Genomic DNA, 23,686 nt, shown 5'->3' with positions numbered 1-23,686 from the left:
TAGAACTACCATATGATCCAGTTATCCCACTTCTGGGTATTTATCCAAAGAATACAAAAACACTAATCCGAAAAGATACCTGCATCTCCCATGTTCATCATCACATTAATTACAATAGCCAAGATACAGAATCAACTTAAGTGCCCATCAACAGAGGAATGGATAAAGAAGACGTGGTGTGTGTGTATGTATATATATATATATATATATATATATATATATAAAACAATGGAATATTATTTATCCATAAAAAGAATATCCTGCCATTTGCAACAATGTGAATGGACCATAAGGGTATTATGCTAAGTGAAATAAGTCAGGGGAAGACAAATACCATGTGATTTTACTCATATGTGGAATATAAAAAAATAAACAAATTAAAAAAACCAAACCAAATAAAAATAAACAAGTAGATACAGAGAACAGAGTAGTGGTTACCAGAGGGAAAGAGGTAGGAAAGAGGGCAAAATGGGTAAAGAAGGTCAAATGTATGGTGACCGATGGAAAATAAATTTTTGGTGGTGAGCACGCTGTAGGGTACACAGAAGTATAAATACAGTGTTGTACACATGAAACTTACATAATGTTATAAATAAATATTACCTCAGTAAAAAATTAACTATTTCAGTATATAAATAATAATTGAAAATTGAAATAAAAAAAGAAAAAACACCATTTATAATAGCATCAAAGAAAAAGCAAAAAATAATTCACAAATGATGTGTAAGACCTATAAGCTGGAAACTACACAATATTATTGAAAGAAATTAAAGAACTAAATAAGTGGAGAGATACACCACGTTCACGAATCACAAAACTCGGTAGACGTCAATTCCTCCCCATGTTGATCCATGGATGCAATGCAATGAAAATCAAAATTCTAGGAAACTTTGTGGTAAAACTGATAAGTTGAGTCTAAAGTTTATATGGAAATGCAAAGAGCCTCGAAAAGCTAAAGCAATTTTAAAAACAACTTCCGAGTGCTTACTCCTTTCTTTGTTCTTTTGATTAGTTTTCATTCAGTCTCTGTTGTCAATAATCCTGCTTTACATTTATTTTCCCTTGGAACAAAAAACTCAGAAACTTACTGGAATTAGATCTAAATTACAAATAAGGAAAATGAATTCTTTTACTCAGTAAACCCAAACTGAGGTGGAAGTTGAAATAAGAATTTCACCAGATAACAAATAACATTTCTTAGTGAGTGACAGGCATTTATATCAACATAGCTATAGTGGAACACAATGGGGTTACTGGTCTTACCAATCTAATGAAATGTTAAGGTTCAGATAAATTACCTTGTCTTTTTAGAAGTGGAGAATTAAAAGCAATAGCAACTTAATTTTGCGATTAAAATATTTTCTTTGATATGGCTGCACATCACAGTTTGCTATCACTAAGAAATTCTATATGCATGCATGCATACTCTCACTTTCTTAAAGATAAAAAAATCCTTGAGATTACCTTGTGAGAAGACCAGAGAATTTTTTAGGATGACACTTACTTCAAATGAGATACTTTAATCATTTCGATGGGCGATTCATCATTACCTCGTTCACCACGAAAAGCAATGCTCCTACCTTTAATTGCAAATATTAAAAGGTAAAAAAGCACATAAAACATGTAAGAAACTAAAAGCTGTACCAATGTAATTTGATCAGTGCTACCCTCTATTCCTGTTCCCTCTTCCATTTGCTTCTAAGCTGTTTCTAATAATCTAAATTCAAAAGTATTCTCAAGTATTCAAAACTATTACAAGTTAAAGACCAACAGTATATTACTTACATTCAAATATCTACTTTATAAAAACATATTTTCTTTTTTTATAGAATTTCTTGAGGTCCTTCTGTGGTTTCTTTCAAATAATTTAATCTTAGAAATTTAGAAATACCAATTTCTAAAGTTTTAATGCATCTATGGTAAAGCAACTGCTTACTGTAAAAACTACTGGTACATTCAAGGTAATATAAATATTTTCATGTTTACAAATACTAATTAGTAGAGAAAACACTCTTTGAACAGGTATTTAAGATTTCTTGTCCCATGTGCAAAATACTCAACTACAATATTTTGACATGTTCCTATCAAAAGGTCTCTATAAACTGAAACTGGGGAATATTAAGAATTAGTTAATAGCCAAAGAAGCTAAATGGTTTTCTGTAACTTAAAAAATGCAAGTTCTACTTTATGTTTGAACAAATATACATATTTTTTGGCTGCATTGGGTCTTTGTTGCTGTGCATGGGCTTTCTCTAGTTGTGACGAGCAGGGGCTGCTCTTCATTGTGGTGTGTGGGCTCTCATTGTGGTGGCTTCTCTTGTTGCAGAGCATGGGCTCTAGGCGCACGGGCTCAGTAGTTGTGGCACACAGGCCCTAGAGCGTGCAGGCTTCAGTAGTTGCGGCACGTGGTCTCAGTAGTTGTGGCTCAAGGGCTTAGTTGCTCCACGGCATGTGAGATCTTCCCGGCCCAGGGATCGAACCCGTTTCCCCTGCATTAGTAGGTGGATTCTTAACCACTGTGCCACCAGGGAAGTCCCTGAACAAATATATTTTAATATCTTTTCCTAGATTTCTATTACATTAAACAAAAGAGAGAACATACTCAATTCAAAGACAAGTGGATGCCTATATGCCTCCCTGCTCTTCAATGCCATCAAACAGAAGCTCACTATTATTATTCGCCAAACACCCTACATCCTTTCCTGGCTCTGCTAGTTGGCTGCCCTCCTTAGAAGACAAGGCTGTAAAAGTCTATAATCTATGAATTTAAATGTCCCACCTAAAAAGTCAGTAACTATTACTTAGAAATTTGTTCCTCAAAAATAAATCTGTGAAAGACAGATTTTAAGTTATCTAACAGTCCTAGACCTGAGCTGATTGGAAAAAACTGAACAGGCATTTTTTTAGTGAATGATACTACAGAACAGCATTTCATCCCTGGGCTACCATGTACCTACAGTGACCAGTGCCAGTTTATTGGCAACTCAGGAATGTAGGGATAGGGGTCACCAGGCAGGTCATTTCCAATTAGACTAGAGCAACACTGGACTAAAGTAGGGCTAATTCTTTGAGGTTTAGTAACATACTCTGATAAGTAAGAACAACTATAAGTTAGAAATATATATTGAGAATACAAGGAAGCAACCATATATATGATTTATTATACACACAGGTAACTTATTGGTTAAAACTATCTACATATATTCATATTGCTAAGCCATTTAAAAAAAAACTCCCCACAATTTTGTAAAAAAAAAAAAAAAACTATTTGAAATCATTCCATGTGCTATATATAAAATAATATAAAACCTTCACCTTACTCTATTTTCAAGTTCGTATTTTGAAACTCACTGGGCTATAGGTTTTTAACAATTGTGAACAGGTTACTTTACTGGAATATTTCCTATTGTAAAGTCTTTAAACTCCGAAATTAAGTTTTCCTATTTAGCCAGCCAGAGATTATCAAAAGTTTTAAATTTAAGCATTTAAAAAGAATCCTTATTTACAAGATTTTTAAGGGTTTCACGCAAAGGCCAAAATTTTTAAAAGAGAATCTAATAAAGTGTAACTACAAAGATTGATTTTAAAACTGTACTTCTGGTTATCTACAACAATGTACTTGAAAGTACAACTGATACCATATTTATGAATCTGTCCATTCAGGCTAATGGTACTCCATTTACCATGCACTTGTGTTAACATAATTTGCATACAATGATGAGTCTTTTCTAAGGCAATTATTACAGAACAACCAAAGAATGAATATATAAACATAGAATATATAAAAATGAATATATAAATGAGAAAAAATTCCAAGGTGAAAGAAAGTACTTTGGAACATGTTTTATAAATAGCAACATCTTTGATCAATATGATGGTACCATTTTAAATATCGTAATAGTCTAAATACACAAACCTGTTGGAAGATCAACCAGCTGAAGTTCGTTCCTCACTAATCCCATGTTGTTTGGTGTTGAGGTAGAAAAAGAAAGAAAACCAGTTAAACTCGTCCATTCAATACCCCTATAATGAGAAATTAAACAAAGATTAATCTAATATTCTTTTTTGTCTGAAAAATTTATTTGAAAAATAAGTTTTTTCTATGACCTAAATTTTATTATACAAGTTAATTAAGGAATTATATTAATATGACATTTATTTGAGGCTATATTATCATACATTTCAAACATATATAAAATTATTTCTAATAAAACTTTATCTCCAGATCCAATAAAAAGATAGGTTATCAGAATTCATGGCACTAAAACAGCTATTAGAATCTGGCAAAGGAGTCACATCACAGTATTTGCCAAGAATTCCACTGTTTAAAAACAAGTGGTACAGAAATATTCTGAGCAGACTGCTTAAAGTTGAGCACACGTAGGAACTTTATCAAATTTTATCAAAATTCTTAGTTGGTTAGGAAGCAGAAATTCCTGAAGCAAACAATACAAACTGAGCTATTAGATTTGGAAGTGGATGAACGTTCCAAACTGTATGTCAATTAGAGAAAAGCATAAAAGAAAAATCAGACAAGTATGACAGGACAGTAACCTATCAACCTAATGTCCTGGGAGTCCCCTTTATTTGGGACTGATAGTAGGTGAGTCCATGTTTTTTTCCCACTAACATAACTGGCTTCACCATCAATGGAAAATGGGGGGACCCAGGACAAGCGAATTCATCAGAGTCACAAAAAGAAGTGAGAAACACTACTATTACCCTGCATTGCTTACAAGGTAATAGAGCTGACCGGGAGGCAAGTCTAAACCTCTGTTCTATATGCAATTGCTCATCAGCATTTACAGGACAACCATTTTTAACAATGACATAATGTCTATGGCTGCTTTCACGATACAGTGGCAGGGCTGAGTAACTGTGACAGAAATTTTATGGCCTACAAAGCTTAAAATATTTGCCATCTGTCCTTTACAGAAAATGCTTGCTGACCTCTGATCTAGTTTTTCCACTTCTACTCCAATTTGAATGCTCCTGCTAGATTTAGCATTAATACTGCTCTGAACATGTCTCTCACCTGCCCAAGAAAAGGTATCAATACAATGGCTCCTGCATCAAATCCAAACTCTTCTGTGTGACTTTCAAAGCCATTCGGCATGAAACTTACCTCTCAATCATCTGAACCTTGTGTTAAAAGGTTCAGATGTTAAAAACCTTGCTATTTTAACTAGAGTAGCTTTTCCTCACTGACCCCTGTGTACCCACCTACTTGTCTTTTCTCAGAGGAGCAAAGATAATCCCAAGAGAACTGAAAATAATATTTGCAACAGCAGGGAATTACTGTAGTTATCAATTTATAACTCTTCAAATGTAAAGTTCTGTTGAAACACTCAGATTAGGCTGCTAAAAACAGAGAACTCTTGAGAACTTCCATGACTGGAATGACCCCTCTCCTTCCCTGTTCAAATACTATCTAGTATCAAGTCCCAGCTCCAGCACTTACTAGCTCTGTGCTCCTTTACCTCTCAGTTTCCTCATCTGCTGTGCAGGAGTAATAACACTGAGTGCATAGAGAAGGCCTGGCACAGAGTAAGCACTGTATGTATTCATAATCACCATCAATAATTACTCTTACTTCAAGATCTAACTCAAGCCCTATTTTCTTCACTAGGCCTCCTCATTTACTATACTCAAACTGCACCTATAGAGACTACAATATAAGTTGGTTAATTATTCACTGGAAAAGTCAATTTGTCTTGTTTCTCTTTCTTTTCCCTAACACATAGTACTCATTAATTTTTCTACTGAGAGTGAACAAAAGGAGACAAGAATCATTTTGAACTTCTGTTCTCTAAATAAGTCTGGTAGCTTCAATCAGATCCGTTTACCCACAGAAACCTTAAGATATACTTTCCAAGTCTTGCTGCTGGCAATCTGAACTACTTATACTCCAGTATAGTAATGCCACTACCTCTGGACAGTAAAAATTTCAGTCCTCCCACTTTTCATTTATTATTTTTAAAAATACATCTGTTAGGTACCCCATATATGCCGGTGCCTGTGCTATTAAGTACCCAGTACATGCTAGCGAGTTTGCTAGGCTAGGGAATACAGCTGTGAATGAGATGGAGGTAACTGTTGTCCTTCAGGAGCCTACAATCTAGCAGAAAAGAGACATTATACAAGTGCATCTGGTATTATCTATCTCAAAAGAGAACAGTGCTGAGTTCAACAGGAGCTTGTAAGAGTCACATGGAATCTGGTCTCAGGGGCCAGGCTGGGCTTCCTGGGGAAACATTAAAGCTGAGACTCAAAGGGCAAATAGGGTTTTGCCTGAAAGCCTCAACAGCTTTCAGTGGAAACGACAGTGCGACTGATGGAGAAGCACTGCAGTAGACTGTAGTCTCTTAGAAGGGAGGTACCATGCCCTGTCTCTCTAAGCACGTGACAGGCACTCAGCAAATTCCGTTAGATTAAAAGAATGATGTCCAAAAAAAGCCTACCATGCCTCCTTATGTTTCTAAGTGCCGCACATATTCAGAGAAGTGCTTTCCCCCCAGTGTACAGGATGTCCCAGTGTTCAGGATATAGCAGAACACGGGTGGTTGCTTATTTATAATCGAGCACCACAAGTGTGCTGCCTTTGAGCAGATTCCAGCAGCAGCCTGTACATCTGACTCCTACTGATCAACTAAAGAAAATAAAAATCGAGTTGGACTTCCAAGTGTATTAGATAAGGAGGGGATTATTTCTCAAAAGAAAAGAATGAAAACTCTTGTCAAACACAGCTGAGCACAACACTGCTCCCAGGATTAGAAAACCATTGTCTAGGTTTAACCACACACTGAGCTCTATAAAAACTCTTAAGAACAGCAGCTCATTTTCTGACTCAGTCTAAGGTTGTTTCGTAGCATTCCTTGCTACTGAACAATTGTAACCTTAGAATCTACCAATAGGGATTCAGTGTTCTGACTCCTATGGATTCCCAAGTTGGGCCTGTTCACCTGCATTGGGGATGCTACTTTAGCTACTTCTCAACACTGGGTGGCTGGGGGGAGCAAACACTTTCTGAAAGGTCTTGAAGTCCTACCGTTATATGAAACTAACTTCGGCAAATGTACAGACAGACAAAATAGAGATCATTTTACTTTCCACAAATCACTCAATGTGCTCAAAGCAATACTGAGTCAATCAGTGTTTTGATACCCATATAAACTACTGTTTTAACAATTTTTGACACTGAAAATAGTATTGGGCTATATTATTGTAATTTTAGCCTACTGGACAAAGACACCAACTAATAATATAAGAACTCTAATAATCTAAGAAAACCTATATGTACCACTCTACATTATTTAGTTCTAGGTATCTTCCACTGGATTATAAGCTTCCCAGGTTTTGTCTGTTTACAGGCATACAGAAGAGGCTCAATATATATTTCATATTTGTAAAGCATAACTGGTTAAAACATCATAGCTTTCAAAAAACGCATAGATGCAACTATCTGTAGTTAGGCAGTACCAGGCCATATGTATGCTAAAGACTGAAGTACTTAAGATGAAGTGGTTTTTAAAAACACTTTTAGTACTAAGTAGAAAAACAACTTTCTAAAGTTGGCCTTTAATTTGCATGTGAGTATCTAGAACATATTGGGTTTACTGCTAATAAGTTCAGCAATTTTTATAGCACATCTGTGAAATTTTCATAATGGCTTTTAATTGTAATACTATAATTGCATTAATTGAAACACAAAGACAGCAGTATTTTAGCATCCTCTTGGGCACCATCTCTGGATGTAAAATGTGAATTATCTTCAAAATGGCAATTAAGAGGGAAAATTTATATTTAAAATAATGGAGCATACTTGCGGGATTGTTCACAACGCTAGCCTGACTGAGCAGCGTACCCCTCAGAGCTATTCGGTACCCCAAGTAACACATTATAAATAATTTTGGTGTCAATAACAAATATTATCGTAACGTGTGTAAGTCATGTATTTAGTGACATCTATGACCTGAACAATCCAGGATAACAATCTTACTTACAGCAAATAGCTCACTGATTAACTAGCTATCTTGTCTTTATTAAAGATTACATACTGTGGTGATCATTTCACAATATACACAAGTATTGAATTATTACACTGTACATCTGAAACTAGTATGTTATATCTCAACTGTACCTCAATATAAATAAATAAACAAACAAATAAATAAGATTTCAGTGTTCCGAAAAAAGTGACAATGTGCTTGATTTTCCAGAAGCATGTACCAAATTCCTGGCATTAATCCCGGCTTAGTCAACATTTTTATCTTATTGCCAAAATGTTCCCAACTAATCTATGCGAATTTTTTAGCTGGAGATTTAGCACACGTATCCTAAGAGCTCAGTTCTGAAGCCTGAAACGCCTGGATTGAATTCCATGTACCTTTTCATGACTCCACAATACTCAGTTCTTCTTCTGTAAATTGGGAATAATAATAGTGCCTACTGCATAGAGTTGTAGTGAGGATTCAAGGAAACAATGCCTGAAAAGTATTAACACTTAACATAATCCTTAGAACAAATACTGATTAAATGGTGAGTTTTGATTGATTGGTGTTTGCCATAAAAGGGAACACTGCAAACAAAAGCCAGGGGTGAAAGGAAATGTCAAGAGAAGCAACGCAGACAGGAAAGAAAGGAAGAGAGAAGGTATCAGTGGCAGCAGGGACTACTGGAAGGAGAGAGAAAAGATGAACAACAGCCTGGAAGGATCCAAGCAGTTACCTGTGTCTCTGCACCCCAAAAGCCTAACACTTTTGAAGACATTACTCCTCCATGTAGATGTATTTAGGGAGATACTGTAGGGGCACAGCATAAGGTGGCGATAAACAGTCACTCAGGCTGTACCAAAAAATCATGCACTTGAAAGAATAAGGCAACATAAACTCTTCAGAAACTTCCATCACAATCAGAAGTTGTGATACTTCAAGGGTTGACCATTCCCCATTTAGAAAACGCATTTATTCCGAATAATGTGCACACTAAGGGTTCACTAAGAATTTTAACGTACACATGAGAACTATAACTATAATATAATGTACAGAACTGAGAAATGGCCTTTCGGATACATCTGTTCCAACATCATCAAAAAATACTGGAAGATTAATAAATTTATATTATATATGTGTAACTTTACAATCCATCATTGCCAGGGCAAAGAAAGGAATATAGTCATGTGATCAGCAAGATAATGCTATGGAGCAGGTATGTATGTACTTTATTTTTATTTATTTTTAAAAAATTTTTATTGGAGTGGCATGTATGTACTTTAAAACAGAAAGCAAGAGTCATCCTTCTGTTCTGTTAGCCTTCCCTCAGATACCTCTGCATACAGAGAACTCATAAAACAGATCACATCTCAAAATGAAAGAATAAATGAGATTAATTAACAATTTAAATGACCTTATTCAAAATTTTCACGAGCAGTCCTACTGAGGGATCTTTACAGAAAAGGAAAACAAACTATATAAACAGGAACAAGGGAACAGAGTGATATCCAGTGAGAAAATAGCCTTGGCCTTAGGAGAAATAAATAAGATGCAGAAATAAAGTGAGAAAAAAATTCTCCACTGCATAATGTTCTCTACAAAGTAAACAATTAGTACTCATCCTTAATGAACATAGCGATTAGTTGGACATGAATATGCATTACTCAAAGTTTTCAGTCAAATAATCACCACTGCAGAGTATTCAGTGTAGAAAAGTCCACAAGAACTTTTTTCTGGTATTACATATGTTTATAATCTCAATATCCCAATGACAGACTCACTTGACTTCACACGAGTGGATGCTTAACTCCTTGTGCAGCAGCCCACTGGTGAGATGGTACACCAGGACAGAACCGTTACTTGTACCTATTAAAATGACATAGTAGAGGAGAATTAATCTAGTGGAAGTTCCAAATCTAACAAAAGTCTTTTCTCAAGATTTCAATTATTTTACAACATCTATATTTTATAAAAGGAACCCAAGCTAGGTGTGAAGAAAGAGTAAACTTCTCTGTCTTCCCTCTCATCAAAAATGGGCTTAGGGCTTCCCTGGTGGCGCAGTGGTTGAGAGTTCGCCTGCCGATGCAGGGGACACGGGTTTGTGCCCCGGTCTGGGAAGATCCCGCATGCCGCGGAGCGGCTGGGCCCGTGAGCCATGGCCGCTGAGCCTGTGCGTCTGGAGCCTGTGCTCCGCAACGGGAGAGGCCACAACAGTGAGAGGCCCGCGTACCGCAAAAAAAAAAAAAAAAAAAAAAAGGGCTTAATCTCATGTGCTCTGTAATCTTACCTATATCCAGGGACAGATTTTCAAAGACTTCACAACCTAATTCAATACACACAAAATCTGAAGATGCACCTTCTTAAGCTTTTTGAATGTTTATTATAACTGATCCTCAAAAAGGCAACCTAGCAGAACTCATTAACCAGATTTCTCTAATTTTCTTTACAAAGATTTTGGTTTTGTTCTGTCTTTAACATTAAATACATCATAAAGTAAAGCGAAGTACAGTGGTTCACTGTGGATTTTACAGTTAAAGAAGCCTGGGTTTAAGCCCTGGCTCTGCCCTATACTTTTGCAAATTACTTGCCCACACTAAATTTGTGTTAGTATCCCTTTAACATGGGAATAATGGAAAATCTGTTTGTTGGAGATTAAATGAGAAACATACATAAAACACTTAGTACAACACTCTGCACAAAGTATGTACATGATTATTACTATTTCTGTTATCACTGTAATTATGATTTGTAGTTATTATTATGCCTAAAGCTTTTCGTGGTCTCAGGTAATATGTCTAAATTTTAATTGGAAGGGACATGGCCACTTGAGAAAGTAACACTTTCTTGAGAAAGTAATGTTTCAGCCCTTAACATGTTTTTATAAGTCAAGCAAGAAAAGTGAACAATGTAAGTGGCTGCACAATCACTTTCTCACTGCACATGACTTAAAAGAATTAATGGATTCATACAAAGTAATAGAATGTAGAAATAATAATAATATAATAACAATAAATGTAAAAATGCTAGGCAATTTCCAATTTTAGCTAACTTGCTGAATTAAAGCTTCAGAAATTTCTTGCAAAACTATTCTAGAGAAATACAGTATTACACTTGCTTACTTTTATCACCTATTCTACAGTATCTTCTAGTACTGAGAAAATATCTAAAGAATTACTAAAACTTTTCAATTATCAGATGTTCATAATAATCATATGATTTCTACATTCTGCACATTTTGATGATGTTGAAACTATGATTTAATACTTAAGGGGCCCAAGAAGAAGTAATTCCGGTTGAACTCTGCTTCTCTTTTCTAATGACTCTGCAAGACTTTAGGCACTTATATTTTTTGCTTTTACTTTGTTATTACACTAAATTCAATAAATGACCTGCTATTCACTATATACCAGCACAATACAGCTTATTCTACAATGGAAATCTCAGAGCCTGACTCAGCTCTTGTTATCTAGCTATCCCAAGAAGTAATTTTCTCCAAGAAATTAATAAATTCCTAAATTGAAAGAGAAGGTATACTGACCTTGTACAGAGATGTACATACTATGTACACTGACCAATCGCAATTGAAACCTCAATGAGAATTTTAATATCAATAGTTTCTAAAATAAAAATTAAACATCTATCTGCATTTATATAAATCTGGACACCTGTAAACGCAGACCACTGAACCTTAAAATTCAAATCACTTTCAAAAGATAATAATGGAAAAAATGGGAAAATAAGAGTAGTGCCAAACAGTAATACTCAAATGAGCCATGAGGGCTCACAAGTCAGCCATTAAGTTGAGACACACTGGCCATAAGGTCGGGTTTTCATTTTAGGAAAAAAAAGAATCGCAAATCACATGTTTATAGACCTTCTGGGAAAAAGCCAGAAGCCAAACCAATAGCATCTTAAGAAAAATGTTGACAATTTCAAACAAATATATTATTGTTCAAAATTTTAGAGAAATGAATTTTAACCTTATGTATTTAGTAGCAAATAGAAATTTGGTCCTCTCTGTAAAAGAAATCAGGTTAATCCCATTACCATGAAATTACTGTGACAGCAAGTTGAAACCCAGACCAATTTTTTTTATCTACAACATAAAAATATGCAATTTCAACCCAAAAGGCAAATCTTTAGTTTATAAAGACAATAGCCACTTTAAACACAATAAAACCAGGTTTAACATACAATTCTTAGCACATGAAGAAACTTGTTATTATTAAACTATTAAGTGTGACTATATTATTAGTTAACAAAAACTAATAACAAAATGACATGCACAGGAAGAGCTTGAGATGGTCCAAGAAAAGACAAGGAGTCTGATTTCAGCATCACACAGGGACTTTCCTCTTGACATTTTAGAGATGTACCCATGGTGTCAGGGTCTCTGTTATCTGGTGTCAGGTGAATGAGTTATCATTATTATTAAAAAAGATTAATAGAACAGAAAAAAAAGTATTTCAAGATGAGTATTTATACAATTTCATTTAGCCTCTTCCTCCTCTTAAAGCATTTTAAAGGAGAATAAAGGATTTTCTAGTAACCAAGAAACTTAAATATCTTAAAAATGTAAAATAGACATTAAGAATTAAAAAAAGAACAGGTCCAATACTCACCAACAGCAAGCAATGGCTGATACATCTTGATATTTTTTGTGGTCAATGGTGGGCACATACGGATAGCAAACTGTGGTGAGGGCAGTCCTGAAAGCAGACCTGTTAGCAGGAATTTGAGTTGCACTTCCTGCAGAATGGAGCCTTTGGGATGTTCTTCCCCAGCAATTGCACTTTGCCCTGATTTGTAATAAAAAAATACAAATATGTTAACTGTAACATATGCTGTTCTTAAAAATCTAAAGGAACTTTACAGTGGAAGTATACTCTTCAGGTCTAGAAGGTGTAATGTAGCACTCTAGTGCCTGTAGCTATACACCGAGTCTTACTTGGCTATGGGACTTAAACTGCATCATCTAATATCTCAAAGGCTAGGTTACTCCGGAGTATTGCTATCCAGAATTCAGGGACCTGTGTCTTCTAAGAAACACCATTTTAGCCAAAGTTCCTGGTATTAGGGCACCCAAGGCAAATCAAGAGGACTAGGGTTAGAGAACAGTTTCTGTAGCATGAGATATTACAGAGCATTCCTGTCTTACTGCCTTTCTAAAGGGTTACTTTTCAATCTGATGCTCTTTAAAGTGCACATAAAATTGGTAATCACAAATAGCAGGTTCAAAGAACTCATTTAGATTTCAAATAAGAAATCTTAATGTGTCAATGTAATTACAACATTTAAGCTTTATAATTACATATTTTTATATAAGTAAAATAAAATTTAAATACATACTTATAATTACTAATATATAATATATAAACCGTCACTAGTGACAGTTGTCTTAAATGGCATTATTTTTAGATACAGCGTTCGTACTTAGGTTATCAAATTTCAAACTAAAAAGATGATTCAAATAAAAACCATTCACAAAATGTGAATACAAAGTGTGCAACAAAATCAAAACCATTCACTAGTAAGGGTATAAAAATTTTCTTCCTTTAAAGCATTACTGAATACTGGGATAAAGTTGTCAAAAGTACATATCAGGAATATGTATGAGTATATATATATGTACACACACACACACACACACACACACACACACAGAGTGAAAGGGAAGAATGAAATAATTACTAGAAGTGGGTGACAGGATTCTAACTAAACCTTTTAAAGCTGTAAAGTTGTTTTAGCAATGATGTTATTGTAAAATCGGTAAGATATACAGAAAAAAAGGCCATCAGCTGAATCCAAATAAATGATCCCTTAGGATAAGCCATACAACTGGTATCAATCTTAGTAACAAAGATGGGGTCTAAAGGAATGGCAAGTTCTACAGGTAGGTACCATGTTTACCAACCCTTGCAGCTTGGAGTTCACTTCAGGAAACTGCCATATTTCTCTTCAAGCATCTTCCATGTGAGGTGATTCACAAAGTACGGCAGATGATTCACAAAGTAGGGCAGATTAGGCCTTACTAAGCAGCAGCCTTTACCCAATGAATATAAATCAGGCCTCTGTATTTAACTGAATTGCTTTCTATTACCACTAAGTACATAGTGAATTTCAAATTAAAAGTTTAATTAAAAGTTTTAATTAATATGTTTTCAAGTAACAAAGATTTATTTAATACTTTTAAATCAACAACACTGTCAAGAACTGCTATACAATCTGTATCATTTTGTCTCCTAAAAAATGTAAGTTATATCACTTAGATACCTGAACAGCATAAAATTACAAACTCCTACAGGCTTTGTATTACTGATTAGTTCTGTGCATGTGTGTTTATAATTCTTTTCACTTTAATATTTTATATTAAGTGCAGACAAGGTCAATTAACTTGGAAAATTGTGTAACTAATAAAATAAATTTTGCAAAACAATTATGTGTCTAAACTTCCTCATATGGATTTATGTCTAGAAGGTGAAAAGAATTTTAAGTATAAAAGCTAGTGTCACTGAGCACAAGGATTCCACGGCTGGCAGGAATTGTGAGAATACCAGGGTCTGGAGAGGTCTTGCTTAGATTACGGTGAAGCAGCCGGGACTAGATGCCATGGCCAAGGAGCAGACTCCAGACTGGGATGACTAGGTTCACACTTCCACTTATCGGCTGTGTAGTCCGGGGCAAGTTTTTAATCCCCCTGGGTCTCAGTTCCCACATACATAAAATGGAAATAATAATAATAATAGCACCTACTTTGTAGGGTTGTTGAGCTAATACTTAAAGAGAATTTGGCACAGTATTTAACATAGTATTAAGCACTCAATAAATGTCATCTCTGATTAAGAAGATTAATAAGTTAATGCTCTTTCTAGTATATCATGGATCTTTACAGCATTTAAACAAAAGAACCTAGTAAATAATATCCATTTTCAATTACATTGTGGGAGAACAAATAGTGATAAAGAAAATCCTTTATAAACCACTAGCCACAATTTTAAAAGAATTAGACGTCGGTACTGCTTGGCATATTTACAATTTCTAGTTGTATATATTTGAAACCACCAATCCTCATTCTTCCTTGAATATACAGTGGTCCTATAATAATTAAATTAACTTTGAAGCAATATATTATCTGCAAATAAATATTTGTTGAAGTAAGAATTCCCAACGTGAAAATAAGAAAATGTAAGTCAAAAAGTTAAGACGATTTTTTCTAATACTGCTCAGTTACTTTATTCCTTCAATAAATACTTATCACACATCTAGAATGTGCAAGGCCCTGGGCTGAGCGCTGGGGATGCAAAGCTGAATCAAGCACTGTCCCACCCTTGTGAAGCTTGTAATTTACTGTAGGGAAAAAGACAAGTCAAATCACAACTACAATCAGCTGATGACTATTAGGGACCACATAAATCAGGCTTGGGAGGTTAAAGAAAGCAACACCTGAGCTGAATTTTGAATAAGGAGTAGCAGAAAGGGAGAGAGAGGAAGAGTGTGTTCAATTCTGAGCTGAGGGAGCAGCGAGCATGGAGGAGGAGGTATGGTATTGCCCAGCAAGGGCTATATATGCAGCATCCAGATGCCTCATGCCATCTCTTTCATTTAGATCAGAGTCCCTCACAAATGAACATTTTCTAATTCCAGCACTACAATAATAGTCTATACTACTTCAGGTACTCTTATGCTTAAATATTTTATACCCCTCTGATTTATTTAGGAAAGAATAAGTCTACATTTTAGTTTTCTGAAGTATTAACTTTGACTTTACAATAACTGCAACCACTGACTATTAATTTTGCCCTTCAAAAAGTATACCTAACATAAAAGTGAGAGGAAAAAAAAGCAGTTTACCAATCATGTTATCTAAGGAGAGGTCTGGGAGTTTATTCTGTAGCACTCCTACAGGAATTCCACAGAAAGACACGGGTGAATATAAAGGTGACACGCCAGAACTACTGCAAAGACATAATAATTAGATGGTTCTTACATATTTAAAACATATTTAAAACCTGGTTCTTACATATTTAAAACCTGCATCACATGTTAGTAACTCAAAATACTAATTTTAGGTCATAGTATTCTATCAATTTTTACAGTATTCATTAATCTAACCCATAGGTGAAATATCTCTAGCAGGTTTACATAATCTCCTAATAATCTAAAGTCTTAATTATCGATTTAAAAATATTTTTTTCAGAAAAAAGGTCCTGCTATTTTTATATGATTCTGGTAATCTAAAGAAAGGGGGAAACAAAGCAAAACAAAAAAGAGATCCTATTGGTTCATTTACCTGTTCCGTGAATTTCGATTACAAACAGCAGACTTCAGTTCCCATATCATAACCCTGCCATCACTCACTATGAGGGCAGCTGCATTCTCATTGACAGGACAACACACCATACTGAAGGGACGGACAGTTTTTGTCACCCTGATTGCATCACACTGGCTTCGTAAATCATAGGTAAGCTCTTGGACAGGATCTGGATCTTAACAGAGTATAGTTTTCTTTTAAATATTAGAGAGCAAACGTATCAATGTCACTGCTACTTGTTTTAATTTAAATAATACCTCAACCAAAAAGAATATCATCCCTTCACTAATGCAAAGTTTGTCAAAAATGGCTTCCCTGTTTACAATTACTAATTTCTTCAGGATATAAAGAAAATTTACTTAATGACCGTCTACACCAAGTTTAATTTCCAAAATAACAATTATTATCAAAATAGTCTATTTAATATTTTTAAAATAAAGGAAATTCTTTGAAAAAGGATCAACAGTAATATATGATTAAATAATTAACAGTGCACTTGTAGCCCAACATAATTTACTGTGGTCTACAATAAGCCTGAAAATAATTATACTTTATAAAAGATGTGAAAGTCACTTTCACCTTTACATAGTACATCATTCCATAAAAACATTAGTTTTGTTCTCCAGGATAAGATTGAAACTGACAACTGAATGCCCTGGAGACTTATTAACCTGTTACTTTACCATGGAAATCCTAAAGCAGAGAAGTCAAAGGGGTGTAATAATAAAGGTATATACAAGGTTGGACTTGTGCTAAAGAAATAATCATAAAAGATAACATCCACTTAGCTCATGGATATAATCAAGAAGGGATTACAAAATATTACTATCTTTGCAGCATACAAGAGGTGCACTGTTATAATACTCAGAGATTATCTTGGGCCTGGGTTTTTTTATGCCTCATGTTATAACCATATTCTACTTTCTTAAGGCAAGGATTATTATTAACTCCATGCTTTGGTAAGTATTTGCCACATGAAGCTTTATAAAATCATTCTGAAGAAAAATATAATTAACATTATTGTGAGATATAAACTCACCTGGTTCTTCATTTGAAGTGGTGAAAATACTATTGTAAGATCTTCGAACACGTAAGGTTATACAACCATTTTCATGTAGGCAAAATAAACCATCACGCTGAAAGCAGGGTATTACCTTTAAATAGATGATGTATTTGTTTTTAAAAACAATAGATTGTAAAAGTATATACGGTGAGATTCACAAACTCATATTTAGAGAATATGGGCAGAAAAAACCCCCAAACACAAAAATACACATATAATCCCCTAGTTTTAAAACTAAATGAACATTTAAAATATCCATCAATAATCCTAAAACAATCTGTCTTTATCCATGTAACTTAAATAGTTCAGTACATATCTTCAGATCAGTCAGAAGAATTTCTAGGGTTAAATCAAACCAATCTAAAGTGCAGAAAAATAAGGAATATAAAATAACATTGTTAATCTTTAAATAAATAGAAAAAGAGAAAGTGAGACTAAGGACTTTTGCAAAATTATGGTTTTTCTCTATATAATTCATAATCAACTTGTGGTAATATAATTTATAAGTTGTAGATACCTGCAGAAATGGAACTCCTGTTCGTTCTATTGCAATCACACCCACTGTCTGATTCACCTCAAGGTCAAGGATTAAAATCTCTCGAGGATAGAGCAGCAACATGTGATTCCTTTTGGAAGGCAGGTATGCCAACTGAAGGCAATCATTGAGAGTCATGAATTCAGCACTGAAAAAAGTAAACATTTACTTCAGGCACCAAGAAATGAGTCAGACTCGCAAATGAATTTATTCATGAAACAGAAACAGACTGAGAGAAGCAGAAAACAAAATTATGGTTACCAAAGGGGGAAGGAGGTAGGGGAGGGGTAAATTAAGCGTTTGGGATTAGCAGACACAAACTACTATATATAAAACAGATAAACAACAAGGTCCTACTGTGTAGCACAGGGAACTAGATTCAATATCCTGTAATAAACTATAATGGAAAAGAATCTGAAAAAGAACATGTAATATAATACGTATAACTGAATCACTTTGCTGTACACCAGAAACTAACACAGCATTGTAAATTAACCATAATTCAATTAAAAAAAATGAGTCAGACTTTATTCATATCAGAAAAAGCTAAAAAAGAATTGAATTTTGTACTTTCCATATAATAACTGTCAATGAGAATGTACAACTGTTTCCTGAAATGACCAACACAGGCTAGCATCTAAAAATTAGATCTCTTCTTTGTGCCAAAATCCAAATTACGACAATGATACTGTATAGGTCGGATAGAGACATGTTTCTGAATATGTGAAAATGTAAAGTAAAGTAGTAAGTCTGTGGTATGAGATGGTCAGTGACAATACTATACGGCATTCTTAAGACAGTAGTTTTATTGTTATTTTGTAATTAGAAGTACTAGATAGACTGCTGAAATGAAGCCTCAGGACTAAAACATAAAGCACGTAGGGCAGTTAGGGCTAGGCAACTGGATCAGGAGTCACTGCACTCTCTGCATGGCTTGGGCAAGGAAGGCACTTCCTCTACTCCGCCTTCATTCACTTTTCAGCTGTCTTAAAGCTTTCTTGAAACAAAGCTTCGTACTTTATTCACTTACCACAGCATTTTCTTCTGTGTAAATAAGAGATGAAATGATATGAGGATTATAAAGACTGTTAGAGAGACTCAAAACTCATTTTAGTAAGTTGTGATTGTGGTATATATTTAATCACAACTTTATTTTATAATAAATTTATATTTAATATATTTCAGTAGGAATGGGCATACAATTATGTACCTTTTTTCTTACACAACAATTTTATTAAAAGGTTTTGAAACTTAAAATAGATTAGAGGACTAGAGACAGGGATGTGGACTGCATTAAAATCCTGGCTCTGCACTTCCTAGCTGGGTGAGCTTAAGTAGCATATTTAAAACAATGTGAGACTCAGCTTCCTCATTTATAATGTGGGCACAGTACTACTGCCCAGGATTGTAGCAAGATTATATGTAATAATGTACGTGAAAGTACCCAGAGTAGTTCTATTTGAAGGGATAAATAATGCATTTCCCCAGTACTCAAGATGAACATATGATTCACATGACAGAAAATATAATGTATATAAATCATAACTTATAAAACTATGCAGGCAAAAAATAATTATGATACAGAATCAATGCAAAGTAAATAAAAAGTTCTCAAGATATTTAAGGAGTAATCTTAAATTATTTCAGCACAGGGTGAGGGATAAATTAGTGAATTTAATCAGCCTATGGTTTACTATATAAAAATTATATTTACATATAAATTCAGAATGTATTTGTAGAGCAATTTGTATTTTACATTCTTTAGGTAATTACCCACAAAGACTAGATAGAATAATCTTAGCATATTAAAAATAAAAGCTTTTAAAAAATGAATGCCAGGGCTTCCCTGGTGGCGCAGTGGTTGAGAGTCCGCCTGCCGATGCAGGGGACAGGGGTTCGTGCCCTGGTCCGGGAAGATCCCACATGCCGCGGAGCAGCTGGGCCCGTGAGCCATGGCTGCTGAGCCTGTGCGTCCGGAGCCTGTGCTCCGCAACGGAAGAGGCCACAACAGTGAGAGGCCCGTGTACCGCGAGGAAAAAAAAAAAAAAGAATGCCGAAAAAACTACCAAAGCAATAAAAATATAAGAACTACCATATCACTAGGAAAAAGACAGAAATCTATTTTTAATGCATAAAATTAGTTCTTTAAAATAAAATTGTACTCAGTTGAAATTTCTGAAATAAATAATAATAGCTAGCCTTTACCAAAAGAATGCTTATTGAGTATCAGACACTATGTTCAGTACTTAAGCTATTGCACCTATTAATCCTTACAACCCTAAGAAATCCTTTCAAACACTATCTTAGAGATTGGGAGAGTGAAATTTGAGCACGATTAAATTATACTTTGAGTCACAGAGCTACAGCTTCCCTTAGAATCTTGGCCCTTAACCAGTACGGGAAACATCTTTACATGCATGAGAAAAACACCTATATTTTATTGGCTAATGAGATTACACAGCATTTAAGTCAGGAAAATGTATTTAAAATGAAAATCCAGCTTTTGTCCCCCAATTTTTAATGTGTTCAATGGCCATAATTTTAGAATCTTTATCTCTTATTTTCAGAAGTCAAAACTTTTCATGTGTCAAAATCAATGGGGGACGTTTACTACATTACTGGAAACAAAGGAGCCACGTTAATGCTAAATCTCTTCTTAGGGGAAGAAACAAAAACATTTTTCCTCTTATAAATTCAAAACTACAAACAAGAAAGGGTAACATGAAGAAGAAAATTAATCTTAGTACATCTCCAAAAATGAGGTTTTCATGAATAAATTATAACTAGATAAATGTTGAATAAATAAATGAATGTTGCTGTTAGTTTTACACTTGTAACTTACCTAGGTTTCTCTTGCGTGATTAAGATTTTCACTTTATTAAGAGCCTTCTTGGCCCCTGTGGCTGCAGCCAGCTTGTTGTGAGCTGGGCTGGAGTGTGGGCTGGATATGTACACTTTTTTCCCAGGGCCTGAGGGTGGCTTGGATGGAGAGAAGTCTGAGATGAATACAATGCCCTCACTGGTGAGTACTGTATTGAGAGAAGCAAAACTCTAATTAAAGGTTAATCAAGTATAGCATAGAGTTTTATTCCAATACAATTTTGAGAGCAAGGTAATGATAATTTTAATAATATAGAACTGGCAGTGTTATGCAGTCATAACATAATGGGAATGTTCTCCAAGTTAAAGTGAAACTGGTGGTCCATTACAATTCATCAGGGGCCTCCAAGCTCAGCATTCCAAATTAATGTTTTATATTAAAAAGATACCAGAAGGTTACTGGCAGAAAGAACAAATGTTTGTTCTTCCAAATATATTCAGTGCATGGACTTTCATTAAAAACCTTTCCTCATTATATTCCATAACTTCAAAATCCAAAGACTTTCAGAATATAAAATTCACAGAAGAAATAAAAAATCCCATATGTAAGAAGCTCTGCATACCACACTTGGTAAGTTCAAATATTTGACTTGATGATACTAATTTTTCATCATTATCATGAGCTACTCAGTCTAAATATATTTTCCTTTTTCTTCTTGCGTATCAAATTGAACCTCGGGATGTGTAAAGAGTGTTCTTTTTCTCTTTACATCTAGAGTAAAATTAAAGTGCCAACAGTAGTTTACTAAGTGTACAGAAAATGGAAATATTCAAGGAAGCAGCACCACATTTAACAATACAAATTATGCCTTTTTATGAATGAAAAAACAATCCCCCTCAAAATGGGCTAATACTAATACATATCTGATTATAAAAGTCTTATCTATCCTGGCAATCAGCAGGCTGCTTTAAACACAGGGAACAAAGCAGCATTCAAGAATCATGACAACCCCAGCACATTCAATGAGCAAATTAAAGATGTTAGGTCAACTGATGCTTTGAAATATATAGTACTTTCATCAACCAAATTACAGAGATGCAGTATATTAGCCGGAAGCCTTGTCTCCTTTCAGATTACAGAAGTCACCCTTCAAGGTCCCAGTCATTCCCCTTCTTTTGTGATGCCCTCACTCCCTGGCGCTGCCAGCTAGGCCAGCCCTCCTCTGTGCTCCCACAGCACTGCATTTCACAGCAAACTAGTGAGTGAATGAGTGAGTGAGTGTACACATACGTTCATATACACACATTTATATATACGAAGCCTAAACACATTGTATTGCAATTATTTATACAGCTGTGTTTCCCATTTTAATTTCTACTTGTCTGTCCTACTCTCCCTCCATCAACTCACACATACACCTACTCTCCCTCCATCAACTCACACATACACACACCCCTCAATAAATGTTGGTGGATACATGTTAGAATTTTGAGTCATTCAAATCCAGGGAAAACATTCTTTACCATAGTTAATCCCCTTACCTCTTTCAAGTCGTTGATCAAATATCAAAATAAAACCTACTTTGACCACTTTATCTAATACAACAACTTGCCCACTCCCATTCCCCCACTCCCTTTACCTCCTGGCGTATAATAATAGCTCAAGAAATATCTGTTGGATAACTGAATAAAAAATATTTTCTACATAATTTAGTCACAAAAAAAATCTGTCTAGAATCTGATTTTTAGATCAGTAGCTCAGTAAAATATCAAAAGCACATTGGGAAAAACTGCCTCCACGAGAAAAAAATCCCTTGGGCTTGGTCTTTTCCTGACATGCGTCTGTTTATGGCACTCAAAATACACGGCATGAATTAAAACAGTTTTTTAAAAAGGAAGAAATGAATTTGGCCACAGACTAAATGAAACCCTTGACTCAGGTTCTTTCGACGTTCCTAGAAAAAAATTTAATTAAGTCTGAATTAGAGTAACACAGCTACTCTCTCTTTCTCTGACTAATCTAATTTTATTCACAAATTCCACACAGTGAAGGTCTGGCTTGCTGATTTAAATTTCTAACCATCATAGTATCTTTAATAAGAGCTGAAAATATATGAACTAGATGTGTTTCTCATTTTAACATTATAGGTGTATGAAGGGTGTGTGTGTGTGTGTATGTAGCATTAACCATATACGTTACAAACACCTCAACTCATTTTCCACAAGAAACTAGTACTCACAAGTTAAATGTGAGGGATCAAAAGGATCAAAAGAAAAAGAAAGAATGTTATCTGCATAGCTCTTCTTCCAGAGTTTGGTGCCAGTATCTGCATTCCAGAGCACAATATAATTTGGCGGATGGATAGCAAGCAATAAATCTCGGGAAGCATCTTGATTCCATAACCACTGAACATCTGTAAAGACCAGAAAAATAAAGGCAAAATTCAGAAATCACCCACTTCAAATTACTTGTCTAATGTGTCCATGATATCTAGTTGTGTGTGTGTGTATGTGTGTGTGTGTTTACATAGTCCTTAAAATCTTAACTACCACCCTTCAATGTTGCATATATGTGTCAGGATTGATAGGAAAAGCTAATTTTATATAAAAATGAGCTGTCTGGACATTAGAATCTAGAGGTCAAAATTTCCAAGTAATCTGAAATATTACTTCAAAGAAAATACAAAGCAATTTACACTATTCATTATTTAAAACTTTATGTCAAAGACTGTCCTAGCCATGATCAATGTCAGACTCTCCTAATGTTTTTGTGGAATTACTTAATGGGACTTTACAGAATTTCATGTTTTTCCATAACAATAAAGAGGATAAGGATCTAGTTCAATAGTACAGTAAGTACTTGATAAGTATTTTTTAAATAGTCATTTAAAAGATTCACTCAGTCAAGAGAGCCACTCAGTCAAAGCCTGAAGAGCCCAGGAATACTGTATTGATTATAGGTCAGT

The 23,686-nt window shown here is 34.7% G+C and overlaps 1 protein-coding gene across 2 annotated transcripts in view; it reads right to left on the bottom strand.

The window, feature by feature from the left end:
• WDR11 (WD repeat domain 11) overlaps positions 1-23,686 on the bottom strand; it is a 54,636-nt gene that overhangs the window by 22,782 nt on the left and 8,168 nt on the right. For both annotated transcript variants that reach the window (XM_027112791.1, XM_027112790.1), the window contains exons 4-13: positions 22,961-23,134; positions 20,743-20,929; positions 17,883-18,048; positions 17,342-17,456; positions 16,282-16,477; positions 15,843-15,946; positions 12,614-12,790; positions 9,773-9,857; positions 3,917-4,023; positions 1,505-1,580 (exon numbers count right to left, since the gene is read on the bottom strand). In XM_027112791.1, coding sequence (XP_026968592.1) covers positions 1,505-1,580; positions 3,917-4,023; positions 9,773-9,857; positions 12,614-12,790; positions 15,843-15,946; positions 16,282-16,477; positions 17,342-17,456; positions 17,883-18,048; positions 20,743-20,929; positions 22,961-23,134 — 1,387 coding nt within the window. The remainder of the gene's footprint in view (positions 1-1,504; positions 1,581-3,916; positions 4,024-9,772; positions 9,858-12,613; positions 12,791-15,842; positions 15,947-16,281; positions 16,478-17,341; positions 17,457-17,882; positions 18,049-20,742; positions 20,930-22,960; positions 23,135-23,686) is intronic.

This window comes from Aethalodelphis obliquidens, unplaced genomic scaffold (genome assembly GCF_003676395.1).
Source record: "Aethalodelphis obliquidens isolate GAN/ISIS:26980383/991018 unplaced genomic scaffold, ASM367639v1 scaffold11, whole genome shotgun sequence".
Classification (NCBI taxonomy): Eukaryota; Metazoa; Chordata; class Mammalia; order Artiodactyla; family Delphinidae; genus Aethalodelphis; species Aethalodelphis obliquidens.
This window is presented reverse-complemented; position numbering and strand designations above follow the sequence as displayed.